General features: G+C 36.4%; 1 protein-coding gene across 8 annotated transcripts in view; it reads right to left on the bottom strand.

The window, feature by feature from the left end:
* FAM214A (family with sequence similarity 214 member A) overlaps positions 1 to 26,695 on the bottom strand; it is a 92,903-nt gene that overhangs the window by 9,889 nt on the left and 56,319 nt on the right. For 6 of the 8 annotated variants that reach the window (XR_004285836.1, XM_032343761.1, XM_032343765.1 and 3 more), the window contains 8 exons: positions 19,406 to 19,590; positions 17,231 to 17,433; positions 16,831 to 16,956; positions 14,021 to 15,863; positions 12,071 to 12,190; positions 9,420 to 9,499; positions 8,327 to 8,435; positions 1,633 to 1,791 (listed from right to left, as the gene is read on the bottom strand). Coding sequence is in view for 7 of the 8 variants with exons in the window: in XM_032343761.1 (XP_032199652.1) it covers positions 1,633 to 1,791; positions 8,327 to 8,435; positions 9,420 to 9,499; positions 12,071 to 12,190; positions 14,021 to 15,863; positions 16,831 to 16,956; positions 17,231 to 17,433; positions 19,406 to 19,590 (2,825 nt within the window). In the remaining variant the exon portion in view is untranslated. The remainder of the gene's footprint in view (positions 1 to 1,632; positions 1,792 to 8,326; positions 8,436 to 9,419; positions 9,500 to 12,070; positions 12,191 to 14,020; positions 15,864 to 16,830; positions 16,957 to 17,230; positions 17,434 to 19,405; positions 19,591 to 26,695) is intronic. The other 2 variants (XM_032343762.1, XM_032343767.1) reach the window with 2 other exon arrangements.

The raw sequence follows: 26,695 nt of genomic DNA on the forward strand, positions 1-26,695 counted from the left end.
CTGCTGAGCCAGGAGCCTAATGTGGGGCTGGATCCCAGGACGCTAGGATCATGATCTGAGCCAGAGGCAGACGCTTAACCAACTGAGCCACCCAGGCACCCCTGGGTCTTTGTTTTAGATAATAGTTACTGTTGTGCATCTTTATGACTATGGATCCATAATTGTAAATGTTATTGGGGAAAGAAAACCTGAATAAATGAGCAGACACCATGATGTTGTTTTTAAATATAAGTATGAAACACTGGTCATGCTCTTAAATAAAATTTTCAGGGACAGCTGGATGGCTCAGTCAGTTGAGCACCTGTTTTTGGATCAGGTCACGGTCCCAGAGTCCTAGAATTGAGCCCAGTGTCAGGCTCCCTGTTCAGTGTAGAAGAGTCTGCTTCTCTCTCTCCTTCTGCTCTTCCCCCTGCTCATGCTCTCTTTCACTTGCTCTCTCTCAAATAAATAAATAAAATCTTTAAAAAAAAATTCACCCTTAGAATGCAGTAAGGCTAAAATAATTTTCCTGAGCAAACTGGACCAATAATGAACAGGCTATATTTAGGTCCCCCAAAATGTATAATTTCATTTTCTCTGTTGTTTCTTAATTGCACAGAATTCTCTTTTTACAGCTTTTAGTCCTTGATAATCTAGAAGGTTGGGGAGAGGGATATTAGGAGAGCAATCAATAGGGTCATGTGATAAGCTAGGAAATTCAAGGAGCAAGGCCGGAGCTGTAAACTTCTGTAACTACAGCAATTTGTATTTCTCAAAGTAAGACCTAACATGAAAACACAGATCTGACTCCCTATTTGATACCACTACTGTAAACTTCTTATAGACTTGCACTGTTAGTCTCCTCTCCATCTCTGTCTTTTGTAAAGTGCTGAAACTAAACATACACTTGGACCTTGTGTCATTTTTACAGTTGAAGGCTTGTTTTATCCTCAAGCAATCAAAAACAAAAACAAAAACAGTAAAGATGAAATCATAGGATCATAAGGCTCAAAACTGCTCTAAATTACCCTTGGCTATCTTACTCTCCCCGTTAGAACATACGTATGGAAACAGAAATAGCTAGGATTAGAAATCAACTCTAGGATTAGAAAAAAATGGTCTCAATACAAATAGGAGAAAGGGGGTAAAAGGGTCTCACAGAAGACTTACTTCACCAAATCGTTAACTAAATCTTCCCGAGATGAGGATCACGTGGGAAGGCAACACTTGTGGGACCAGGGTGCACAGTAAGCACTTGAGAATTTGTGTGAACTCAGCAAGATATGAAATTATAGCGCCACTAATAGTTTTTCATTTTTCAAATCACATAAAAGCAAGTAAATTTTCAGCAGAGCCTCAAATGCAAAAGAGGAAAATTTGTTGTTAGAGCTAGCTGAAAAAGAGGTTGTGAGGTAACATTTTAAAAATTATGTTCAGTTAGCCAACATATAGTAGTACATCATTAGTTTTTGATGGATTAGTCAATGATTGTGAAGTAACACTCTGGTATTTTAGTCTCATTCAGCCTTTAGTTTTCTCTTAGGAAATGCTTTGTTTCAAGCATTTTGAGAAAGCAGGCTTAAATCTCTGTAAAGACATTTGTCATTAAATTGGTTGATTTTAGCAGACAAAGACAATTTTTAAAATACTTGCCATATAAGGAGAGGGAGCATTATCATCTGAAACACTGTAGAATGACACTTCAACAGGAAGAGTCAAATGTGTGGGGCAGAAAACACCACTTGCCCCTACCTCGGCAGTGAAACCATCAACAATGCCAAGAGGGTCTAACCGATAGTTTAAGACAGATTCCTGGAAGACAAAATTTTTAAGAAATGAATTTTAGAAGTTGACACACATCCTGTTTTTTTTGTCTGTTTTTCATTTAAAGAAATACATTACCACGCTTTCTGGCACTAAAAAAATATGGTTGCTACTCAAACAGAATCCAACAACACATTAAAAAATATCATTCACCAACAATCAAGTAGATTTATTCCAGGGATGCAAAGGTGGTTTTAATACTTGCAAATCAATTAATGTGATGCATAACTTCAATAAGAGAAAGATAAAAACCATAGGACCATTTCAATAGACACAGAAAAACATCAATTAATAATAAAGGCCCTTGGGATGCCTGGGTGGCTCAGTTGGTTAAGCAGCTGCCTTCGGCTCAGGTCATGATCCCAGCGTCCTGGGATCGAATCCCGCATCGGGCTCCTTGCTCTGCAGGGAGCCTGCTTCTCCCTCTGACTCTGCCTGCCACTCTGTCTGCCTGTGCTCACTCTTGCTCTCTCTCTCTGACAAATAAATAAATAAAATCTTTAAAATAATAATAATAATAATAAAGGCCCTCAACAAAGTAGGGTTAGAGGCTATCTATGAAAACCCCACAGTGAACACCATACTTAAAGGGGAAATCCCCCAAGGTCACGAGAAAGAAAAGGATGTCCAGTTTCACTTTTATTCAACATAGTACTGGAAGTCCTAGTCACAGCAATTAGAAAACATTACATTACATTGTTTATTACACTGAAATTAACATCAAATTAAATAGGAACACCTTGGTGGCTCAGTCCATTAAATATCCCACTCATGAGCTCCGCTCAGCTCTTGATCTCAGGGTCATGAGTTCAAGCCCTACACTGGGCTTCATGCTGGGCATGAAACCTATGTTATTTTATTTTATTTTATTTTATTTTATTTTATTTTATTTTATTTTATTGTTTTAAAAGATTTTATTTTTATTTATTTGAGAGAGAAACAGAGAGAGAGAGCACAGGAGCAGGGGGAAGGGGCAGAGACAGAAGCGACTCCCTGCTGAGCAGGGAGCCCAATGCAGGGCTCCATCCCAGGATGCTAAGATCACGACCTGAGCTGAAGGCAGCCACTTAACCAACAGCCACCCAGGTGCTCCTGAAGCCTACTTAAAAAGAAAAGAATGACAAGTCAAACATAGAACAAACAAACAAATAAGGTGGCTAACATTTCTACGTCATCACTTCATATGTTTACCAGACCTGTCATCAACTTGTCCCCCATCAATCTTCTACCACTGTATGAAGTTTGGCCTCCTCTCACTATTCCAACTCACACTTAACTATCCTTAAACTCTACTGTTAGTTAAACCTAATTGTTTAATATGTTATTCTTAATCTCTATAAATAAAAATATGTTCTAACAGAGAAGGTAGAATATCTGAAATTTTCCACAAGGTACTGGCCACAGAGAAGCACTTTAAATCTTGTTAATAGTCATATGCAAAGAGAGAGCCAAGCACCTGAAACTTCAACTGAAAAATAATTCCTACTTTAAAAAAATAACATTATATGTGACATATGTTTTATAGTTTAACTTGTCTTTAGCAGTGGAGAAAAACTTAAAAGCACAGAAATAAAGGGGGGTCTTGGTGGTGCAGTTGGTTAAACTTTCAACTCTTAGTTCCAGGCCAGGTTATGATCTCAAGTTTGTGAGATCAAGCCCCATGTCAAGTCAGCTTGAGATTTTCTGTCCCTCTGCTCATGCTCTCTCTCTCTCAAATAAATAAGTAAATAAGTAAATAAATAAATCTCCCCCCCCCCAGAACCCCAGAAACACAAGTAGAGAAGTTTCTTTTTTTTCATTTCTTTCAAGCTCACTTGCTGAAAATCACTTTTAACAATTTAGTGCTATCTTGCTAGGTATGAAAAACATTTTAAACTTTTCACAAGCTCTCATTTCTATACATATATCATATGTATACACATTTATCATGAAATGTGAGTACCATATCTTTGATTCAGTAGTTGTCTGGGAAAAAAGGAACACTGGAAGCCATCATGAGCCTGATAGTTTGTATACTGTAAAGTTCAAACTGTGACATTAGCTATTCTGAAATTCCCAATCAAAAAGCTAAGAACAAAAGATCTATGTTATAACCAAGCTTCTAACCTCCCTTCTGCCCCGCAATCAATCCAATGCATATTCTGTGATTTGACCACTCAGTCTCATGGCTGCAATTCTCTTCCCTACCACCATTAACCTAGCTCAGACCCTCACAACCTCTCCTCTGAACAAGTACATCTTCTAATTAAGTCCTTCCTACTCTAGTGTATCCTCTGTATTACGGGCAGAACTATTTTTCTACAAACAAACAAACAAAAGGTATTATATCACAAAACTTCATGCTTCCTGCTATTAGATCAAGTCAAATCTTCCTAGCATGGCATGTAAGTCCTACCCTAGGTTTCTTGACTCCTCTCTCCCCACTTGCACAGAGTCTCATGCTCCGAGTCAAGCTGATGCTTTCCAACATCATCATATTCTGTTGCTACTTTTGCAAATGTAGTTCCCTGTCTAAAATCCCTTCCCACTCCTCATGCAAATTTACTTGAAAAATTCCTACTTATCTTTTTTTTTTTTTCCTACTTATCTTTTGTAACTAAGCTCAAGTGACAGTTCCTCAGTAAAGCTTTCCTCAGTTCCTTTAGCACAGAGTGGATATGGGAGGACTGAGTTAATTTCTTTTACAATGATAATTACTTGAGTTTATAAATCACTTACATATTCAGTTGACTGTAATATCTATAAAGCAGGAATGTTATCTAGCATACAGCGCAACACATGGTAGTTACTCAAAAATATTTCCTAGGGGCGCCTCAGTGGCTCAGTGGGTTAAAGCCTCTGCCTTCGGCACAGGTCATGATCTCAGGGTCCTGGGACTGAGCCCCCATCAGGCTTTCTGCTTGGCAGGGGGCCTGCTTCCCCCCGCCCCCCCGACTGCTGCTCTGCCTACCTGTGATCTCTGTCAAATAAATAAAATCTTAAAAAAACAGAATCTTAAAAAAAATATTTCCTAAATAAAATAAATCTAAAGATGGGTAACATTTTCATAGGAAGAACACCATAAGGCCAATGGCTATATTAGTTTCTGACTTTATTCAGCTTTTAATGACTTTAATATATTAGCAACGCATGCTAGACCCTCCTCAGTGCAAAACAAGAAAAGGAAATACAGGTATGGATTACAAAGTAAGAAATAAAACTGACCCAATTTGTAGAAGATATGAATATCTATGTAAAAAAAACCCTAAAGAACAACAACAAAATCAATAAAATCAATAAACTGAGCAAGGTCATAAGCAATTACAAACACACACACACACACACACACACACACACACACACAAAATCAATCACTTGTATTTTAATACATAGCAATGAAGGACTGAAAGTTAGAAAACTTCCTTTAAAAAAAAATTTTTTTTTTTTTAGAGAGGGGAAAGAGAGCATGCACCAGGGGGAGGGAAGATGGCAGAGAGAGAAGAAAATCTTAAGCAGGCTATGTACTGAGCGTAGAGCCCAACGAGGGTCTCGGGTCTCAATCCCATGACCCTTGAGACCCCAGCCTGAGCCAAAATCAAGAGTTGGACAATCAACTGACTGCACCACCCAAGAACCCTGAAAATTAAAAACCTTTTAAGTATAATTTATAGTATCACCTGAAAACATGGATTAGTTAGATATAAATCTACAAAAGTATGTTTAAGATATAAGCATGCTGAAAACTACAAAAAAAATCAATGAAAAAATCAAATAGCTAAATGAATGCAGAGATACACTATATTCAGATATGAAAATATTTAATATTCTGGAGCACCTGGCTGGCTCAGTTGGTAGAACATGCAATTCTTGTCCTCAGGGTTATAAGTTTGAGCCCCACACTGGGTGTAGAGGTTACTTAAAAATAGAATCTTAGGGGCGCGTGGGAGGTTCAGTCAGTATTAAGCTTTCGCCTTCGGCTCAGGTCATGATCCCAGGGTCCTGGGATTCAGCCCCGCATCGGGCTCCCTGCTCTGCCAGAAGCCTGCTTCTCCCTCTCCCACTCCTCCTGCTTATGTTCCCTCTTTCGCTTTGTCTCTCTGTCAAATAAATAAATAAAATCTTTAAAAAGTTAAAAAATTTTAAAAGCTAAAAAAAAAAAAATCTTTTAAAAAAAGATTTAATATTCTTAAGATGTTAATTTTCCACGTACTGATCTGTATCAATGCAATCCAAACAAAATCTCAGCATACTGTTTTGTAGAAATAGATAAGCTAACTCTAAAATCTACATAAAGGTGAAAGGAACTAGAATGGTGACAGCGATTTTGAGAACGGATAACATGTTAGGCAACTCAAATTAATTCACGTCAAGATTAGAATAATATGACATTCATGTTCATAAAAATCAAACAGTTGATTATAAACTTCGTGTCATATATAAATATTAACTTAAAATGGAACAGAGAACTAGATGCAAAAGCTGAAACAATAAGATGTCTAGAAAAAAAGTTTCCTGACTTTGGATTAGGTAAGTAGTTCTCAACAAGGGACATATGTCAGTGTTCAGAGACTTTTTTTTTTTTAACTGCTACAACTGGAGGGAGGGGCAGACAGTGGTATTGGACTGTAATGGTTAGAGGCCAAGGATTCTGCTAAATATCCTACAATGCTTGAAACAAATCACATAACAAAGAATTATTTGGCTCACATATCAATTGTGCCACGGTTGAGAAAACCCGGGTTAGGAAAAGATTTTTTTTTTTCAAAGATTTTATTTATTTATTTGACAGAGATCACAAGTAGGCAGAGAGGCAGGCAGAGAGTCCGATGTGAGGCTCGATCCCAGGATCCGGGGATCATGACCTGAGCTGAGGGCAGAGGCTTTAACCCACTGAGCCACCCAGGGACCCCTAGGAAAAGATTTTTCAGATACAACATCAAAATCAAGATCCATAAAAGAAAATAATAAACTGGACAAAATCGAGGTTCCTAGGTGGCTCATTCAGTTAAGCATCTGCCTTTGGCTCACGTCATGATATTCACAGCAGCTTTATTTTTAATTCTATTTTTATTTTTTTTTAGAGAGAATGCACCAATGTGTGGAGCGGGGTGAAGTGGAGAGGAACAGCAGGAAAGGGACAGAGAGAATCTTAAGCAGAATCCATGCAGGGCTCAATCGCATGACCCTGAGATCATGATTTGAGCTGAAATCAAGAGTCAGATGCTTAAGCAACTGGAGCCACCCAGATATCCTCACAGCAGTTTTATAATAGGCCAAAACTGGAAACAAAGAACCCAAAAGTCTAGAGTGTGATGTAAATGAATAAACAAATTGTGCTATATCCATATTGTGGCAATAAAAAGGAATGAACTCTTGAAACACAGGACTTGTATAAATTAAAAAGGACCTGTGAGCTGGACAGTTTCAGAACCTCTCTGTATTTTTCTACTGAAGTCAAGTGAAAATGTATGCATATCTGCACAAGTACATTCCAGTGTACTGATCTTTTAACCATCTTCCCTAAGGTTTTCACATATCAGATGCTCTTTTCCCCCCCTCACAGATTTTCTTGTAATACAAAGGTTGCAGAACATCTGACACTCACAGTAGCCTTATGCAATTATAAAATAATGACAGAGAATACAGAGTTCAACATCTCTGAAGTGATACCTTAAAAGTGACATGGAAAAGAAATCAATTCACCGTAAGTCTTTTCTTTTTAAAACTTTGAAAGATAGCCTAAAAATTAAAATTTAGTTTTAAAGACATCATACTCTTAACATATTAAACCACCAAAATTCCAATGAAGCTATTAAAACTACAAATTTTAAATTATTTTCCCATAAAATCTCACCAATTAAAATCATCCTTAAAACCCCATTTACAGGTTCACATTTAAGGCTGTTCTTCTTTCTCTCTCTCTCTCTCTTTTTTTTTATTGATGTGCATTTGGCACATAATATTACATTAGTTTCAATATTTAAGGTTGTTTTCTAATTAAGGATAACTAATCCCATAATACAGTTGATCCTAAGTAGAAATATTCTTATTACATAAAATAGCACATTATTGGAAACCTTTACCCAATTTTTAAAAAATAATCTTATTTTATAATAGATTTAGATTTATAACAAAGTTGTAAATATAGTTCAAAGAACCATTTGATTTTGTAAGTCAACCTCTTGATTGTGAAGGGGCTGTTATCACCCACCACCTCCTACCTGGGTTTTAGAGCCAGTACCACCATGTGAGGTGTGGTTAAGTCCCTTTTCTAGCTAGATTAATGGACACCTCACTCCACTTTACCTAAGTTCTTGATGTCATTACCTACAAAGTACTAGTTCAGGATGTCATTACCAACAATTCTAACTCTGCTTCTTACAAAAAGGGGAAAAGGAAAAAGCAAAGGAAAGAAGGTGAGTTCAAGGATTTGAAAAATACAATTCATTTATTTATTTCCCTTTCACAACCAAATGACATAAATAACACCCTAGATCTAAGGTTAAAAAATGCCAACTCTTAAAATAATTTTGAAAAACATTACCTCAAAATTTCCTAAGAGACTAAGACTTGTTATAGGTGGAGCACTAGAACTCAGAAATGGTTTTTCATGAATATCTGGATCATCTTCAATGTTTAAACATGGCCGAGGACTATTAAAAAGAAAACCAGCAAATGAACACATTAAGCACAATATTTTCTGACTTTCTGTACAAAATTAAAGTAGGAGAATTTGATTAATTTTAATTTACTTAAGCTGTAAGATAAAAAATTAATCCTACCAAATTTTAAGTTATGAGATATTTTGTTTAAAATTCTGGTTTGATTTTATGGTCTTTGTTATAATATTTGACAAAAAAATGTAAGTAATATCCTAGAAAGTTTTAAGAAAGAATTTATAATATATCACATAGTGGCATCTACTAGAAATATATAACACTAATAAGTTTTTTATTAGTGTTTATTTTCAGTTAAAAATGAGAATACAAAGGCAAAATTATGTGACTAAAGAAAATAATGAGAATATTACTTGTCAACATGGAATACACTTCCAAGGCTTTTTTTGCAAAGAAGTGTAAGGTGAAGGAGGAGGCAAATGACCAGAAATAATCAAACCTACTTAAGTGTTAAAACCAATGCATTTATTATGATGACAGATATATAGTAGCTACTCAAGCTACTCATTTTCTTATTTTCTCCCTTCTTCATCATTAATCATTGTGTGTGAAATAATATTTAAAATAACCAACTAGAAAATAATACTCCTGTTAAAATTGTGATTTTAGAGTAAACATTTATTGTATAAGACTAGAAATTAGTATAATATTATTTCACAAATATAAACAAACTTTATTTACTTTTTTTACGAAGGCTGTTGTTTACCACGTTAATTGTTAAGATTACTGCTCATTTCCAATAGTGGGTTACTGATTAACTATGACATCCTCCACCATCTCTGATACATGTCTTTTTGGTATGGCTTGCCCTGTAACTTCAGGAATCACAGTTTAATATTTTATGAGTTACAAGAAGATTTCCAGAGGGAATCTAAAAATATACGGAATTTTTCTCTGTGGAAAGCACAGAACATAATTTCTGACATATCTAAGTGACAAGTACAAATGAATTTTAAATACCTTCGAGATGATAAGCTTTTCAGATGCAGTAATGAAGAATCCAAATCAAAGCAACCTGATTGTGTCTTTCTTTGAGGAACCTAAGGTCAAAATAATCATTTTTGATATTTAAAAACACTGTGTTTTTTTTCTTGAATTAATAGACCACTTTTCAAACAAAAGCTGACCATATCTGGCAAATAATAAAACTTCTCCCAAAACTGCCTACTTACAATCATGCTCTTAATTACATACTGTTCTTATGTTTTCATTTTACTTACTGATAGGAAAAAACAGAAAATTAATAAAAGCACTTTACTAGGTTTTGAGTTTTTAAGAAGCATAATTTGTTTTTTTTCCCCCAACCCTCTGCAGTTGAAAATTCTCATTTGGGGAAGCCAAAACTTAACTACTAATAGCCTGTTGTTGACTGGAAGCCTTACCATTAACATAAATAGCTGATTAACACATATTTTGTACGTTATATGGGTTATGTACTGTATTATATTCTTAAAACAAAGCTAAAGAACATGTTACTAAGAAAATCATAAGGAAGAGAAAATACATTTACAGTAAAACAAAAATAAAAACCCCACGTATAAGTGGACCCGGGCAGACCAAACCCATGTTATTCAAGGGTCAACTGTACTACTGTATTTTGCAGGGTAATAAAAGATTGGTAGCTTTAAAATTAAAAGAAACAAACAAAAAATTAAATAGTGATGCCAGCTCTGCTGCTCCTTAGTCCACCCCCACTCCACTGTATGTTTCCAAGAACCCTGGAGCTGCACAGAGAACAGGATTAAAAAATACTACTCTGCGTGTTCAAAAACCATTGTATACCCCATTACATTTAAGACACCAATCAAACCAGCTAGCTAAAAATACCGTAAAGATGAAAGATCCAGATGTAAAATAAAGGTAAAATCACATATAACATACAAATTAGAAAGACTTGCTTAATATTCTAAAGAATATTAAATACACAAACCTATTAAATATGATACTGAAAGTCTAAACAGTCTCAATATTTTTGAGTTGTACAAGTATACCATGCTATTTTTTATAGTCAGAAGTATAAAGTTATGACTATAAAATGTGAAGTTATTGTGAAGTTTTCTATCTAAACTCTCATGTCTCGAATTTGGAAAGTTCTTTCACTTCTTCTGATACCGCTTTTTTCCTTGTTCCATCTAGTCCTACTTTTTGGAGTTTGTACTAGACTTACACTGAACATCTCATTTTATCCTCTGTGGTTCTTTCACATTTTACCATGTCTCTTCGTTTCTGTACTTCATTTGAGATGCTTTCTTAATATCTGTCTCTCCACTCACTGATTGTAGTCCAATTAGCTGAATCCATCTGTTAATCCATCTGCATTTTTATGCATACATGTGTGTGCATACACAGCAATTATTTTTCATATTTACAATTTCGATTGTACATGTACACGTTCTTACATCTCAACCCCTTTCCCACCAGAGGCATTAAACCCTAGCATTGTATTAGGTTCAGATATCCTAGAGGGCCATAATTTGCCCCAAATCTGGAGATTTATCTTTCTTTCTCTTACATTATCTTATGTATTTAAGGATTATATTATATATTATTTTGTATTAAAGGTTATATTCTATCAGGACTTCTGCATTTGAGGAGGAAGGGTCTGCCTTTATCAGTTCAGTCTACCATACTAAACAGAAGTCTACAGTGCATTTTATATCAGTATGATGCTGACCAGTTTTTTTCCTCATCACTCAGGCTTTTTGAAAGCATCCCATAGGTAGGTCAAATATTTGGGGTTATTTTAAATTGTTTGGAATTTAATTTATCTAAAATAAATATCTATGGTCCATGTTACAAGTTTAAATTCTAGATTTCTTATTCAATAATTATTTTTTGAACCCAGGCCAGATACTGTATCCTTTCAGTTTACATAACACAGATAAAGCAACAGAAATTATCATGTCAGTAGCAAAACATAACATGTTTTCACTTCTGCTGTGATATTGATTACTTGCCTCAGGTTTAACTGAAATGGCAGGTATAGCAACTAACTACTGATTGCTTACTAACCATCCTCACAACACTAAAAGAGACCATATCACCCCCTTTTTAATGATGAAGAAACTGAGGCTCAGATTATATTATTGAACTAATGTCACAAATGTCACACAGGGTGACATCAGTGTCACTCCAAAGGAACACTCTTGACCACTGCACTCAGATCTACAGATCTATTTGTAAAGGTAGAGTAGGGAGATTTCTGTGTCTCAAAATAAGATGTGGCATGGCTTCCAGGTCAAAGACAACCACAAATTTGATTCCCAAATGACCCACCTGATGGTGTCAACTAGCTTTGGTGCTAAGATACAAATTTATTTATACAAACTCACTTGACACTAAATACTTTCTTGATATTTAGTAACAATTAAAATATCAGACAAAAGAATTTCAGAGAAATCTTATAATCCTAATATTTTTATTCTTGCTTTTAGCCTTTCCCTGTATTAACATAGAGTTACTAAGTATATCAAAAAATAAAATGTTTTCTAACTGGAAATGTCTGTTAAAGGTATTTAAATTTTTTTTCAATTACAATTTGGATAAAATGATTTGTATACATTTTAGATGCTTCCAACTTTAAATATGAAGTAAGAGGGAAAAAACCTTACAGGACTTGAAAGAAGAGGCAATCCAGTTCGAGGATGAAAGGCTCTGGTTGAAGTTCCATCTAAGGAATGAAAATTATGTTTCCGCCAGACACTTGAATGTTTCACTGGTATAGTCTTCTGCTAGGAAAATAATTAGATTGTAATGGTAATATTTAAGTAATTTTTTGTTTAGTCTTATTCCTAATACTGAAGTATTACATCCTTGGTGGTGAAGCTAATGATCTATAGATCTGTATTCACACACACACACACACACACACATTTATTTTAATCAGAAAACAATGTCCAAGTTTTTTCTAGGATACTGAATAAACCCAAATATTCTAAAGAAACTATGTCCAAATATAATTGCCTTATCAACATATGGTCATATTTATAAATTCTCAGAGTCTAACAACAGCTAAGCCAACATCTGATGTTTTTAATTTGTGAAAAAAAAACTACTCACAGGTAGAAAAAAACAGAATGTTCTAAAATATACCACATTTTTGAAGTGATATAGGAAATAGGCTAACTCTTCAAAATTAAGCAAGGTTAAACCCAAACACCAGAAATTCCTAAAAACACAGAAAATCAGAAAAGACTAATTTGGGCCCTGGCTCTGCCATTTGCTAGCTTTGTGACCTTGGGCAAGATACTTAATCTCTCCAAGCTGAGAATCCTCATTTGTAAATTGGAATTAGTAATAACACCTGACCTCATAGTTTAATGGAAGGATTAGGTATGCCAACATGTGTAAAATATTCAGAAAAAAAGCCTGGGCACTTAGTAAACAATTTATGATCATATTTAAAACAAGAATATGAAAAAGTAACTCTTAGTACTTTGAAAAATATTATGGCCAAATTAAGCCACACTATTAGGTACCAGGAGGGATCAAGAAAAGCTAACTGTTTTTGTGACAATTACAATTTTAGTAAATTGGAAACTATCATTTGATTAAATCGATATGTTAGAGAACGGATTTTAGTGATAAAAATGAATAAGGTCATTCAGATTTGGATCAATGTAGTAAAGAAGTTGTTTTTTTTTTTTTTTTTAAAGATTTTATTTATTTATTTGACAGAGAGAAATCACAAGTAGATGGAGAGGCAGACAGAGAGAGAGAGAGAGAGAGGGAAGCAGGCTCCCTGCTGAGCAGAGAGCCCGATGCGGGACTCGATCCCAGGACCCTGAGATCATGACCTGAGCCGAAGGCAGCGGCTTAACCCACTGAGCCACCCAGGCGCCCAAGAAGTTGTTTTCAATATAATTGAGATTTAAATGTGATACTACTTACAGAAATAAAGGAAATTTAAGCATTATGGTTTTCTAAAGTTAAAAAATGGTTTGGTTAGAAAGTTAAATAAAATGGAAATAATTGAAGTATCTTATTTATAAAATGCATGGAAGGTTTACAAAATATTTTAAAATCTGTTATTTGATTGTCACAACTGAGAGAGACCCAAGAGATTGATCATTCTTATTTTAAAACTGAGGAGACTGAGGTTTTGAAAAGTTACATGACTTATTCAGTGTGACTCAAGGACCAAATTGTGAAGTCAGGACTGGAACCCAGGTATTCTGACCAACAGCCTAATGATTTCACTATAGATGTTCCGAAAATCCTTAGATGAGTGGTGACATAACACAATGGGCACACTGTATTAGGTCAGAGCTGCTAACAAACAATATGTTAAGCTAATGAGTTTACATTTCTGACTATTTACTCTCCAGCACTTGCCCATAATACTGAAATAACCAACAAAGGGCAACAGGAAGAATTTACCTAACATTTGCTTTTAAGTGGGTTATTTTGAAAGGATGTTATTTTATTGCAGGTTTATTCTAAAAGACTGTATACTATAATTAATAGGCACCTTGGGCCTTTATAACTAGAGTTCCTGTAAACAAAATTCAAACCATAATAAATGTTCAAGAAATATATTTGAAATATTAGACGTTACCTACCAATACCTCTGTACTTTTCAGTCGTTCACATGTAGACAAACAGTTTTTTATATTCTTTCTCTGAGAACAGTTCTGCGACTTCTCATCAACTGTCTCTTCTTTCTTATCCTGTTCATTTTTCAATGAGTCTGACTTTTTGCATCTGAAAACTTCATTATCGTTGAGATAATTTTCTACACTATTAAGTTGAGTATTTTGCTCACATGTCTTGGGCCTTTTTGAGTCTTTATTTGAGTACTTATTTTCATGTTTGTTCAAATATCCAGACATTTCCAACACAGTAGTTTTTATTTTTGAGTTATTTTTCTTGGAATTCTCAAATTGGTGATTGCTAAAAGATTCTGGATTACAATTTTCATTTTTTATTACTTTTTCCTTATACTTATTTGTGTAAGTCTGTTTGTCAATACTGTTGCAATTTGAATACTTTTTATCAACTTCATGGATAATTTCTTGCTCCTTAAATTGACAGTCAGAAAGTGCAGTTTCCAATCTAACTATCAAATCTAAGTTATTTTTTTTGCAGTGAGACATATTCGAGGGAGTTAAAACACCAGTAGCTTTGTTCTGTGTCTCTAGAAATGTATTTTGAATGATTTCACTAGGATTGTCCTGATACAGAGTTCTTATCTGAGGTTTCAAAGAGGACTTGACTTTACTATTGCATTGAAAAGAACTCAATGATTTATTGGGTATTAAGTTTTCCCCTTCACTGCTGTCTTCTAATAAGGAAAATTTTGTATTAGAAATGGAAACGGAGGTGTCATCCCTGTTTTTCTTCAACAAACTTTTGTCTTCATACAAACTCCTGAATACTTTAGAAGGAACCGAATTGGAGTCATGCACGTTGAATGACTGCCGGGACATATGTGACGCTGTTGGATCAATATGCTCCAAGTGTTGAGCAATCCTTGCGATAACATCTTGCCGCTCCTGGAGTAAAGAGCCTATCAAAGGATTAGTCTCACCAACAGACTGACGAGAATAAAGACCATCAGAAATGCCAGAGGCACTTTGAGGAGTTTCTGGTTTTACTTGAATTTTTCCCTCACCGGTGTCTTCTGAGGAGGTAAGCTCTGGACTACCAAAAGAAACAGAGAATGTTTCTTTACATTTCCTTACATTTTCATTTTCCTGTGAAACGCGGAAAAGTTTTGAATTAAGTGAACTAGACTGCTGCATATTAAATGGATGTCCAGAAACATGTGAAGTGCTTGGATCACAATGAATCAAATGCTGAGCAATTCTTGCAATAACTTCTTGTCGCTCCTGAATTAAAGAGTCTATTAAAGGATTAGTCTCACCAACTGACTGCCAGGAACTCTGGCGGCTAGAGACACTAGAATCAATCATTGAAAATGATTTTAAAGTTCTCACTGGTGTTTCATGTGACTTTTTATCTCCTCTACCACTGAAGCCCAGAATATTGACTTGACATGTTCCATGGTCAGATTTACTGCCAGTGCCTGGATACAGTTTGACATTTTTGACGGCTGCAGTATATTCTGGAGTTGTGCCATTTTTTGCATGTAATATGCTTTCGGGTGCCATGGTCCAAGATTGTTTGCTACACAGACGCTGTGAACTATTTGTATTACTTTGTTCTTCTTCATTAGAATTGCGGTGCTGATGGGCTTTAAGTTCATGTTCTTGAATTCTTTTCTCATAAAGGCCAATATTAGCATGAATACTACAGGTCAACATTGGATAATTAGATTGTCTGGGCAAGGACTGAACGCTGACTTTCAAGGCCACATTGTGAGAAACATTGGGAACAGGAAATACATGTTCAATCGGAGTCTGTGAAAAATTCCACTGCAGGTCTACATCGGCAGCACTGATTCTAGAATTGTACAGGAAAAATAAGGAATCAGTGGATTATAAAATTTGTAATATTATTGTATATTATAAAAAAATTCCAGATCATCATATACTTATCTTTGTTTACATTAATTACTGTTAAAGGGAAGTAAAAAGGCTTTACTTTCAACTACTTTACCATGCATGTCATTCTGATAAAACCAATAAAAGTATAATAGTTTTTTTAAGATTTTATTTATTTATTTGAGAGAGAGACAGAGAGAGAATGAGAGAGAAGAAGGTCAGAGGGAGAAGCAAACTCCCCATGGAGCTGGGAGCCCAACGCGTGCCTCGATCCTGGTAGTCCGGGATCATGACCCGAGCCCAAGGCAGTTGCTCAACCAACTGAGCCACCCAGGCCCCTAAAAAGTACAGTAGTTTATGCTTAGAACAGGGATGATCTATTTAAGAACACTAGACTACTTAAGCATTAAGGCTCGAGAATACTGTAAGTTAAAATTATCTGTCAAAACAGGAAAAATAAATTTTGTATCTACTACTAAATAAATAGATTCAGCTAATTCTGTTGTACAAGGTGATGAAGAGATACTAGTGATCTCATGGCCACCTGCCTACAGAGTCAATTAGAGAGCTGTTCAGCATCCTATAAATTTACAGTTTTCACAATACAAAAAATTAAGTCTACCATTATGGAAATTCAGCAGTCTAAAAAGTTTTTCTACTGTATTTATAATGGCAGCATTAAGTCCATTGTTGGTTCCTGAAAGCTAAAAAATGCTCTGAAAACTATTCTATACCAAATTTAACCCAAAAAGCAAAGTTCATAGTGATTCCCATTTAAATTTCCCTAATTTGTTTTGAGAACAACTTCAGTAAATTTTATCTACTTACATTTAGAAATGAAGGAAATTAACTGTTTAAAAGGTAAACTATCATTCAGTAGCTAACATAATTGAATACACACTATTCTTATTTTGCCCAAGACATACCTGTAAAGAATATTTCGTGGAATAGCACCATGAGAAACACTCAGCCACGCACTTAATTGGGAAAAAAACACAAATGAGCGGACAGCCAACAGAAGAGTCTTCTCTTCAATGAATCGATCTCCACTCCTAAGGGAAGGAAAAAGTATCATTTAAATGCCAGCAAGTATGAAATGACTGAATTGTAGAAAGATAGGAACTAAAACAAACATTCAGGATGTGTGTTTTCAAGAGTCTAGACATGCATTAAGTAGCGTCACTGCAAGTCACATAAGTACTAAATGTCTAAATTTTACTACATAAGTAGAAGAATTCAAAGACATGACATATTACTAAAATAATTTATAGAAAGCAATGGAAAGCCTGATTTACCAGGAACAACTTCAACAGTACAACAACTTACTGTCGAGGAACTGGCTCCAAAATCCATCTTTCTAATAATAATGCATCTTGCTTAATTGCAGGATCATTGAGATCAATTCCTTCTGTGGTGGGCCCATCATCACTGTAGCAGCAGTCTGGGAGTAGCATGACTTCCACCATGATTGGAAGGTTATTCTTCCACAACAACGAGACCTCAGATCTAGTTCTTCTGGCTTGACGACACTTAAGGGGGAAATGAATATAAGCAAAATGTCTCAATTGCTCAAGGAATTTTATATTTAAATTTTAAAACTATAATTGCAAAAAGACATCTATATGAGAAATGAGTCACCAATGGCAGAGCTTTGCTTAGGCTCTTCTATTTAGAGTTCATCATTTAAGATTTTTTTTTTTAATTTATTAATTTGACAGAGAGAAATCACAAGTAGACGGAGAGGCAGCCAGAGAGAGAGAGAGAGAGGGAAGCAGGCTCTCTGCTCAGCAGAGAGCCCGATGCGGGACTCAATCCCAGGACTCTGAGATCATGACCTGAGGCGAAGGCAGCGGCTTAACCCACTGAGCCACCCAGGCGCCCTAGAGTTCATCATTAAGTAATGGATTGATACTATTGAGTTCCACAGTGCGGATTAGTACTAAACAGGTATGACGCAAAATTTTCTTGGGGGTTATTTTTGTTTTATTTTGTGGAAAAATAACAGCCATAACATAGTATCTGACAGGCCTTCAGGTGGCCTAGAATAGTTTGTTAAGTGCATCACTGTTACAGAAGAAAGATTCATTCCAAGTGAAAACCTAAATATTAAAAATTCATTTTCACTAAATGTTCAAAAAAGACAAGATTTTAAAAGTATAAATTTAGACTGAGAAAGGAACTGTTGAGAAGAGTCCTTTTAACAAATTATATATTACCTACCAAACTAAGTATTTTTAAACACTAATAGGATAGCAAAAATTATCCTTCCATGGGGGGGAAAAAAGTATCAGAGGGACACTGACTAATGCAAGGAAAATAATCATGAAGATAATTCCACTAAATAAACATAAAGTCAGTAGTAATAATCTTAATTCTGGTGTATGAGAAGGCAGGTATGAAATTGGCTGTCAACATGTATGCTGATTTGCAAAGCTACCTACAGTGAGTGCTTTCAAGAGTCAAGGTAATTAGTTATGGTCCAGGATTAGGATTTTTTTCACTATAGTTTATTTTTTAATTTTTTTAATATTTTATTTATTTGAGAGAGACAGAGATAGTGAGAGATAGCACAAGTGGGAAGGAGATGGAGCAGATTCCCTGCTGAGCAGGGAGCCTGACTTGTGACTCAATCCCAGGACCCTGAGATCATAACCTGAGCTGAAGGCAGATGCTTACCTGATTGAGCCACCCAGGTGCCCCTTGGCCAATCTCTCTCTTTTTTTTTTTAATTTTATTTTTTTTTTTAAATTTAATTTCTTTTCAGTGTAACAGAATTCATTGTTTATGCACCACACCCAGTACTCCAAGCAATACGTGCCCTTCATAATACCCATCACCAGGCTCCCCCAACCTCCCACCCCCCGCCCCTTCAAAACCCTCAGATTGTTTTTCAGAGTCCATAGTCTCTCATGGTTCATCTCCCCCTCCAATCTTCCTCAACTCCCTTCTCTCCATCTTCCCATGTCCTCCATGCTATTTGTTATGCTCCACAAATAAGTGAAACCATATGATAATTGACTCTCTCTGCTTGACTTATTTCACTCAGCATAATCTCTTCCAGTCCCATTCATGCTGATACAAAAGTTGGGTATTCATCCTTTCTGATGGAGGCATAATACTCCATAGTGTATATAGACCACATCTTCCTTATCTCTTTGTCCGTGGAAAGGCATCTTGGTTCTTTCCACAGTTTGGCGACCAAGGCCATTGCTGCTAAGAACATTGGGGTACAGATGGCCCTTCTTTTCACTACATCTGTATCTTTGGGGTAAATACCCAGTAGTGCAATTGCAGGGTCATAGGGGAGCTCTATTTTTAATTCCTTAAGGAATCTCCACACTGTTCTCCAAACTGGCTGCACCAACTTGCATTCACTATGGTTTTCTAACCATTTTTGTATTTAAATGTGAACACTGGAATTACGATATAACACAGATGATGACAAAATTTAAACTAGTTTGTATAAATATAAATACAAAGTATTCAACACACAATTCTCACCTGAGCCAACTTGTCACTGCACTCATGTTTGCTAGTTACTGGGTAACATGACTGTGCTGGAGGGCAATGGAAACTTTCCGTGCGACCTTTTACAGAACATTCAGGTGTTCGACCTTCTGTTATTAACAAGGCCAAAGAGACCAAGAACTCCTCTGCATCATATTCAAAATATTCATCTAGAGTATCTGGTATTAAAAGAAAGAAAGAAAGAAAGAAGAGTCTTCAGTTTAATATATTCTTGATAAGAACTCACTTTTTATACCTAAAATACCTAATGTCACAATTCATATTAAAGTATATTCACTAACAAAGAGTAAAAGAGGAATAAAAATTAGGCAATTAAAATATAGTAAACTCTTAATTCACAAGTTATACAGGGTAAGGAGAGGATGGATAATTCCAAATTTCAGTCAAGACAAAGATGGTTAAAATTATAGCACAAAATTATTTGTATGTAAACTTAGACTAAAATGTCCAAGATTCAGGTATACACTTATAATTCTATAAGTATTTAGATTTTTGGATGTCAAGTGCGACAGTTTCACATACAAAATTACACCAATAACCAAAAGGTTGAAAGTCTTGTGTCATATATTTTTAGCTAAATGCTTTATTGTTATTATTAAATATTAGTGGAAGATACAAATTCAATTGTATGTTTCTCCCCTCTTTCCCTTGTCCCTTTCTTATCTAGTTCCTTGTTCTCAAAACCCTAATTCTGCACTGTGGACATTGAGAGCTATGAAGTCTTTCTCTGCTTATGCTAAAGTGCAGTATTAGTTTCAAAGGAGAAATGCTAGCTATAATTATCCAGTAGTTGATGTAGGCCCAAATTACAACATAAAAAGTGTGCTTTTTTTGGTTACTATGCAGGTCAAAAAAAATCTAATCTGCAGGTGTTTTCACTTATTTGTAGTAATTTTTAAATTTCTCTTAAGTGCTCCAAGTTTGTGAAACACAGTTAAATTCCAAAAGTGTTAACCTGCTACACACGTTAAACATGTGTGCAAATATACATACACAATATTCAATTGGTTTTGCAATCCAGTTAACACATACTTAAGTACTTAATACACTGTACTAGGTGACAGGGAATAAAGAATTGTATTGCACATAGCTCCTGTCCGCAAAGGGTTGATGATTCAGAAATGACTTTAAAAGCAAATAGAACACTATAGCATTCGATAAATTCCAAAGTTATTCATAGAGCAGTGGTAAAATTTTGCAAAAGAGGTATGCATTGAAATAAATAAAAAGCAGAATCAGACCTATAAATACAGAGAACAAACTGATGGTTGTTAGAGGGAAGGGGGTAGGAGATGGGCAAAATGGGTAAAGGGGAGCCCCTTGGAGATACAAGTTTCCAGTTATGAAATAAGTCACAGGAAAGGCTCAACATAGGGAATATAGTCAATGATACTGTAATAGCATTGTATGGTGACAGAGGGTAGTCACACCTGCAGTAAGCATAGCACAGAGAACTGAATCACTACGTTGTATACGTGAAAATAATGTAACACTCTGCATCAGCTATACTGAAATAAAAAACTTAAAAAAAAAAGAGGTAGGCAATGAGCAGAACCCAAGAAAACACAACTTAGATAGAGAATTTGTACAGAGAAAGCATGGAAAAGAAAGTCAGATCGTGAATACCCTTGAAGGGTATGATGAAGAATGCCCATTTCTACCATTCAGAAAAATTTCCTTAAATGGCCATGTGCAACACAAAATAACAGCCAACACTTAGTAACATTGTCAGGCACTGCTAGTTCTAAGTACTTTCTACACATTAACTCATTTAATCCTTAGAACACCTTTAAGAGGTGAGAACTGTTACCACTATTTTACAGATAACTGAAGCATAGAAAAGTAGCTTGCCCAAGATCACCCAGCTAGCAAGGGCAAAGTTGGAATTTGAATCTACAGTGTGTCTCCAGAATCTAGGTCGTTAACAGCTCCATACCTGCTTTCTTTCATTGCAGCTAGAAATATTGCTATGACATATTTTTGTAGATGATTGTAAAAATAACATATATGCAATGCATATTTAAATAATACATTTTGGAACACTTATTTCATTTCATTTTTTGTGGAACATTATATAGAATTATAGACAATCCCTGATCAACTTATGATTTTTTGACTTGACAATGGTGTAAAAGTGGTATGTACTCAGCTGAAGCCTTACTTTGAATTTTGATCTTTGCCCAGGCTAGCAATATGGTAGGAGACTCTCTCACAATGCTGGACAGCTGCACTGAGCTACAGCTCTAGGTCAGCCACATGATGGAGAGGGTAAACAACCAATACACTTATGACCATTCTATACCCACACAACCATTCTATTTCTCACTTTCAGTATGGTATCCAATAAATTACAGAACATAGTCAACACTTTATATTAAAATAGGCTTTGTGTTAGATGATTTTGCCCAGCTGAAGGTAATGTTAGTGTTCTGGGCATGTTCAAGGCAGGCTAAGTTAAGCTATGGTGTTTGCTAGGTTAGGAGGGATAGATGCTTTTTTCACTTAAGATATTTTCAACTTACAATGGGTTTATCAGGACATAACCCCATTGTAAGTCAAGGAAGATCTGTAGTTTCCATGAATAAGACCCTAATTTATAATAATGAGCCAACAAGATAGTAGTCTCAGCTTTTAACTTTCCTCCAGGAGTCAATCAGATTAAAAAAATTAAGGGTCTCTTTTAGTCTCCTGGGACGCACTGAATTAAATCCTGGTGTCCCTCAGACGGAAGCAAAAGATGTAAAAGATTCCACTCAAGCCCTTTTTCTGGGGGTTCTGTGGGTTTTCAAGGTTACTTCAGGCTTCCCATGGGCTACCTGGCATGATTTCAGCTCCTGGGAGATTTCTCTGGGCTCATGCTGTTCCTTGCCCTGAGCTTGTCAAGTAATCCTGGAAAGCTAAGAATTGTGGCAGAGCAATGGCTCCATTAGGAATGGTGAGTGATGCCAAGACGTCAATTACTCCATGTGAAGGATGGTCTACAACCTAAGTAGTAAGTCTCATATTTGTGTGCTACTACGTGAAAAATTAAAAAACCTACAAGGTCAGATTAAGAAAGGGGGAAGTGCACACAGAGTAGGGAGTTTAAGAGTGTTATCCTTATGTCTGAAAAACTATAATTTATTTCTAAAGCCCTAGCACAGCATTGCTTACACACTAGGAATCATCAAGTTTAAAGTGATAAAAATTAAGCTATTATGAAAAGCACTTTTGAATACAGCATTTACTAAAATTTAGTTGATTTAGTCATTATCTCCTCAACTGTAAGCTAAAAAATTCCAGGGGATTCTGGCTGCCTCACACTCCCCAGTGTGTGTCATTGTGCACAATGACAAGAGTGCACTCTGCACTCTCCGCTGTGCAGAGTTTAAACCAACACTTAAACTCTGTTGATTTAAGTGTCTGCCTTCAGCTCAGGTCAAGATCCGGGTGTCATGGGATGGAAGCCTGCATCAGGCTCAGCAGGCAGTCTGCTTCTCTATCTCTTCTCTGCCCCATTCTCCTGTTCATACTCTCTCTCTCTCACTCTCTCTCTCTCTAATAAAATAAAATATAATCTTAAAAAAAAAAGAAAATTCAATAGATAAAACTTGGTATTTTGAGGACACAGCTTATTCCAGAAATAAATTATGATTTCAGGACTTATGAAAGCAATTTGTTCTTCCAAAAACAAAAGGTGTTTCGTATCTAGACAAATATGGACTGTTAGGCTTACCTAGTAGTTACATATTTTAGACGAAATGATTTCTTTGATGTAAAGTGTAACATTAAGAAAACAGGATGTTACAAATTTTCACAGGTTATGAAGGACAAATCTTTGGAGACTGGGGATTAATGAATCAAAACATAGTTGTAGAGTCCCTCTACCACCAAGACTGTCATGAGGACTGTGTTTACACTGCCGTCTGATTGGGAGCCTTGACCAAACTGGCTGCTTCTGTACACTGGCCGGCACTCCATCCAGTTCAGTTTAACAAAAGAGGTGAACAATTTGGCCCTTGGGAAAACTCTGATGAGAGTGATCCATAGATAAAATGGACTAACTCTCCTGGAAGTATATTCTTTATCACGAGGGGTATTCAAGGACAGACTGATAGACACATGCCAGGGGTGTGGTTAGAGGGATTTAGATATGAAATGGTAGCTCAGTTAGATTTGCAAGAGTTCTTTCAACCCTGAGAATCTCTGTTCTTCAGAGGTAGCTCAGAAAAACACCCAGGGGAGAGGCCAGAACCACTACTTCCTTCTCCAGAGACCCCAAGTAGAAGCCTGTCTGAAGCAGTGCTCATCATGTCATTTAGAACACAAACCCAGGCCAGGGCAGCTCAGAGCTACTTCAAAGCTCTGTCTAGATGGAATGGAAGAATAATGTCTTACCCATCATGGGGCTGCTGTACATGGTGTTCTGGTTACTTGTAAAGTCTGGGAGAGTAGTAGAAAGATCCCATGCTTTTCATGACGTGGAATACAATGACAAGAGAAGCAGAACCACCTGGGGGTTGCTAATTAAAAAAAAAGTTTCTCTAAAGACAATGTCCTTATTTTTACTTCATGGAAGTCAACCTGGTTAAATCCATCAAAATTCTCCTTCTACAAATTTATCAAGGAAATAACATGTATACTAAGCTGAATAAAAAGGATACTTATTAAACTGCTTATACCAGTTTAAAAAACAAATGGAATAAACCAGGGTGCCAGGTGGATCAGTCAGTTAAGCATCTACCCCCTGCTCAGGTCATGACCTCAGGGTCCTGGGATGGTTCCCTGCTCAGCGGGGAGTTTGTTTCTCCCTCTTCCTCTGCTCCTCCACCTTCTCGCTCTCAAATAAATAAATAAATAAATAAATAAATATCTTTTTTAAAAAATGGAATAAATCTAAACATCCAACAATATAGGACTGGTTAATATACTGTGGTACAGTTAATATACTGTGGTACAGTTATATCTAAAATAATGATATAGATCTACTTTTGATAAGTTATTTACAAAACATCTCCAAAGTGAAAACATAGTATTTCAAAAGAAAGAATATTATGATCCTATGTTTGTAGAATCACATGTGCCACATGCATAGAAAGACACATACAACAACATATTATCAGCCCCATAAAGTGAACATAAAAACATATAAGCTAAATTTTAAGTAAACTATGTTCTCTGGTTGATATTAAATGACAAGGCTTATTAACTGAAAAATAACATGAAATAAAAGCATTACCTAATGTCACATATTTTATTTAGTTGTTGTGCTATAGAATTCCTACTTAGTAGGTCACAGTTTAGTTATTTAGATTTTTTTTTAATTTATCTATTCAACAAAGAAAGAGAGAGATCACAAGTAGGCAGAGAGAGAGGGGAAAGCAGGCTCCCTGCTGTGCAGGACCTGAGCCAAAGGCAGAGGCTTAACCCACTGTGCCACCCAGGCACTCCAGTTTAGTTATTTAATACAGGAACTTGTAAAGACAAACATAGGTAACAGCATACCTATGGTTGAAATATTGGAACTGGGCAGTTTAAAATGCCTTTTTCTTCTTTCTGCTTTTTTAAAAATAAATTTAAAAAAATGGAGATCTAGAGTTTCATACCAATAATATGAGAAACATATATGTAGGGAACTGAGAATGGGTGTTAAGAATTAGTGGAAGAGGGGCACCTGTGTGGCTGAGTCTGAGCCTCCAGCTCAGGTCATGATCCTGGGATTGAGCCTTGCATGGGGCTCACTGCTTAGCAGGGGATGTGCTTCTCCCTCTTGCTCTGTTCCTCCACCCTGCTTGTTCTCTCTCTCTCTCTCTCAAATAAATAAATAAAATCGTAAAAAAAAAAATCTTAAAAAAAATAAAGAATTAGTGGAAGAGGTTATGCTCAAGGAACTGGACTCTGTTGACAAAACCAGTACATAGGTATTAAGACTTGATTTATTCAACAATTATGTATTATATACCTGCTCTGTGCCAGGCAGTTTCCTAAACACTGGGAATTAGAGCATGTGGTGGTAGAGAAAAACAAGAACAGAGTAATAAGAAAAATATCAGGGGGCACCTGGGTGGCTCAGTGTTGGTTAAAGCCTCTGCCTTCAGCTCAGGTCATGATCCCAGAGTCCTGGGATGGAGCCCTGCATTGGGCTCTCTGCTCTGCGGGGAGCCTTCTTCCTCTTTCTCTCTGCCTACTTGTGATCTCTGTCTGTCAAATAATAAAATCTTTTTTAAAAAAGGTAAGAAGAATATCAGATGGGGCTAAGTGCTATGCTGTAAGTGTAAGAGTGATGTGCGAATGATTATGTGAATATTTTTATGTCCCATGTTCAGGGAAGGCTTTTCTGAGCAGGCAACATTTAAGCTGGACCTGAACAAGGAGCTAGTTATTCAAAAATGAGGGGAAAAAGCATTTTTAAAGGATTATTTATGAGAGAGAGAGAGAGAGAGAGAAAGAACAAGCATCAGAGGGAGAGAGAATCCCAAGCAGACTTGGCACTAAGTGCAGAGCCCAGTGCTGGGCTCAACTTCACAATCCTGTAAGCAAGACCGGAGCCAGAACCAAGAGTCGGTCTCTCAACCAACTATGCCACCCAGGTGCCCTGGGGAAAGAACATTCCTTTTTTTTTTTTTTTTTTAAAGATTTTATTTATTTATTTGACAGAGATCACAAGGAGGCAGAGAGTCAGGCGGGGGGGGGGGGTGGCGGGCGGGGGAAGCAGGCTTCCTGCTGAGCAGAGAGCCCAATGTGGGGCCCAATCCCAGGACCCTGAGATCATGACCTGAGCCGAAGGCAGAGGTTTTAACCCACTGAGCCACCCAGGCGCCCCGGGAAAGAGCATTCTAACCAGAGGGTCCAAGGTGAGAATGAGTGGGTATGTGCTGGAGGAGTGAGGATGGAATGGCAGCAGCAGGGAGAGAAAGTGTTGCTATAAGATGGAAGTTTAGAACGATGGTCAAGGACCAGAGATTATACAGGATTCTCAAGCTAGAGCAAGGAGTTTCAATTCTGTCATAAAATCAATGTTAAGTCATTGAAGGGCTTTAAGGAAGGTTAATAGGAAAAAGAACCAAGTAGGTATACTATTTAGGAGGTTACTATAGCTGTCCAGGCTTGGGGATATAGTTGAAGGAATCACTGGCATTTGGAGAATTTTTAGAATCAAGAGCTACCTAGAAGAGTATGTTGGGAACTCATGACAGAGCTCTGGGACCTTCCACCAAGTAGTGATGTAAGAGAGGATGATGAAACAACAGAAGGAGCTGTCAAGTATGGTATCATGGAAGCCCA

Source organism: Mustela erminea, chromosome 5 (genome assembly GCF_009829155.1).
Source record: "Mustela erminea isolate mMusErm1 chromosome 5, mMusErm1.Pri, whole genome shotgun sequence".
Classification (NCBI taxonomy): Eukaryota; Metazoa; Chordata; class Mammalia; order Carnivora; family Mustelidae; genus Mustela; species Mustela erminea.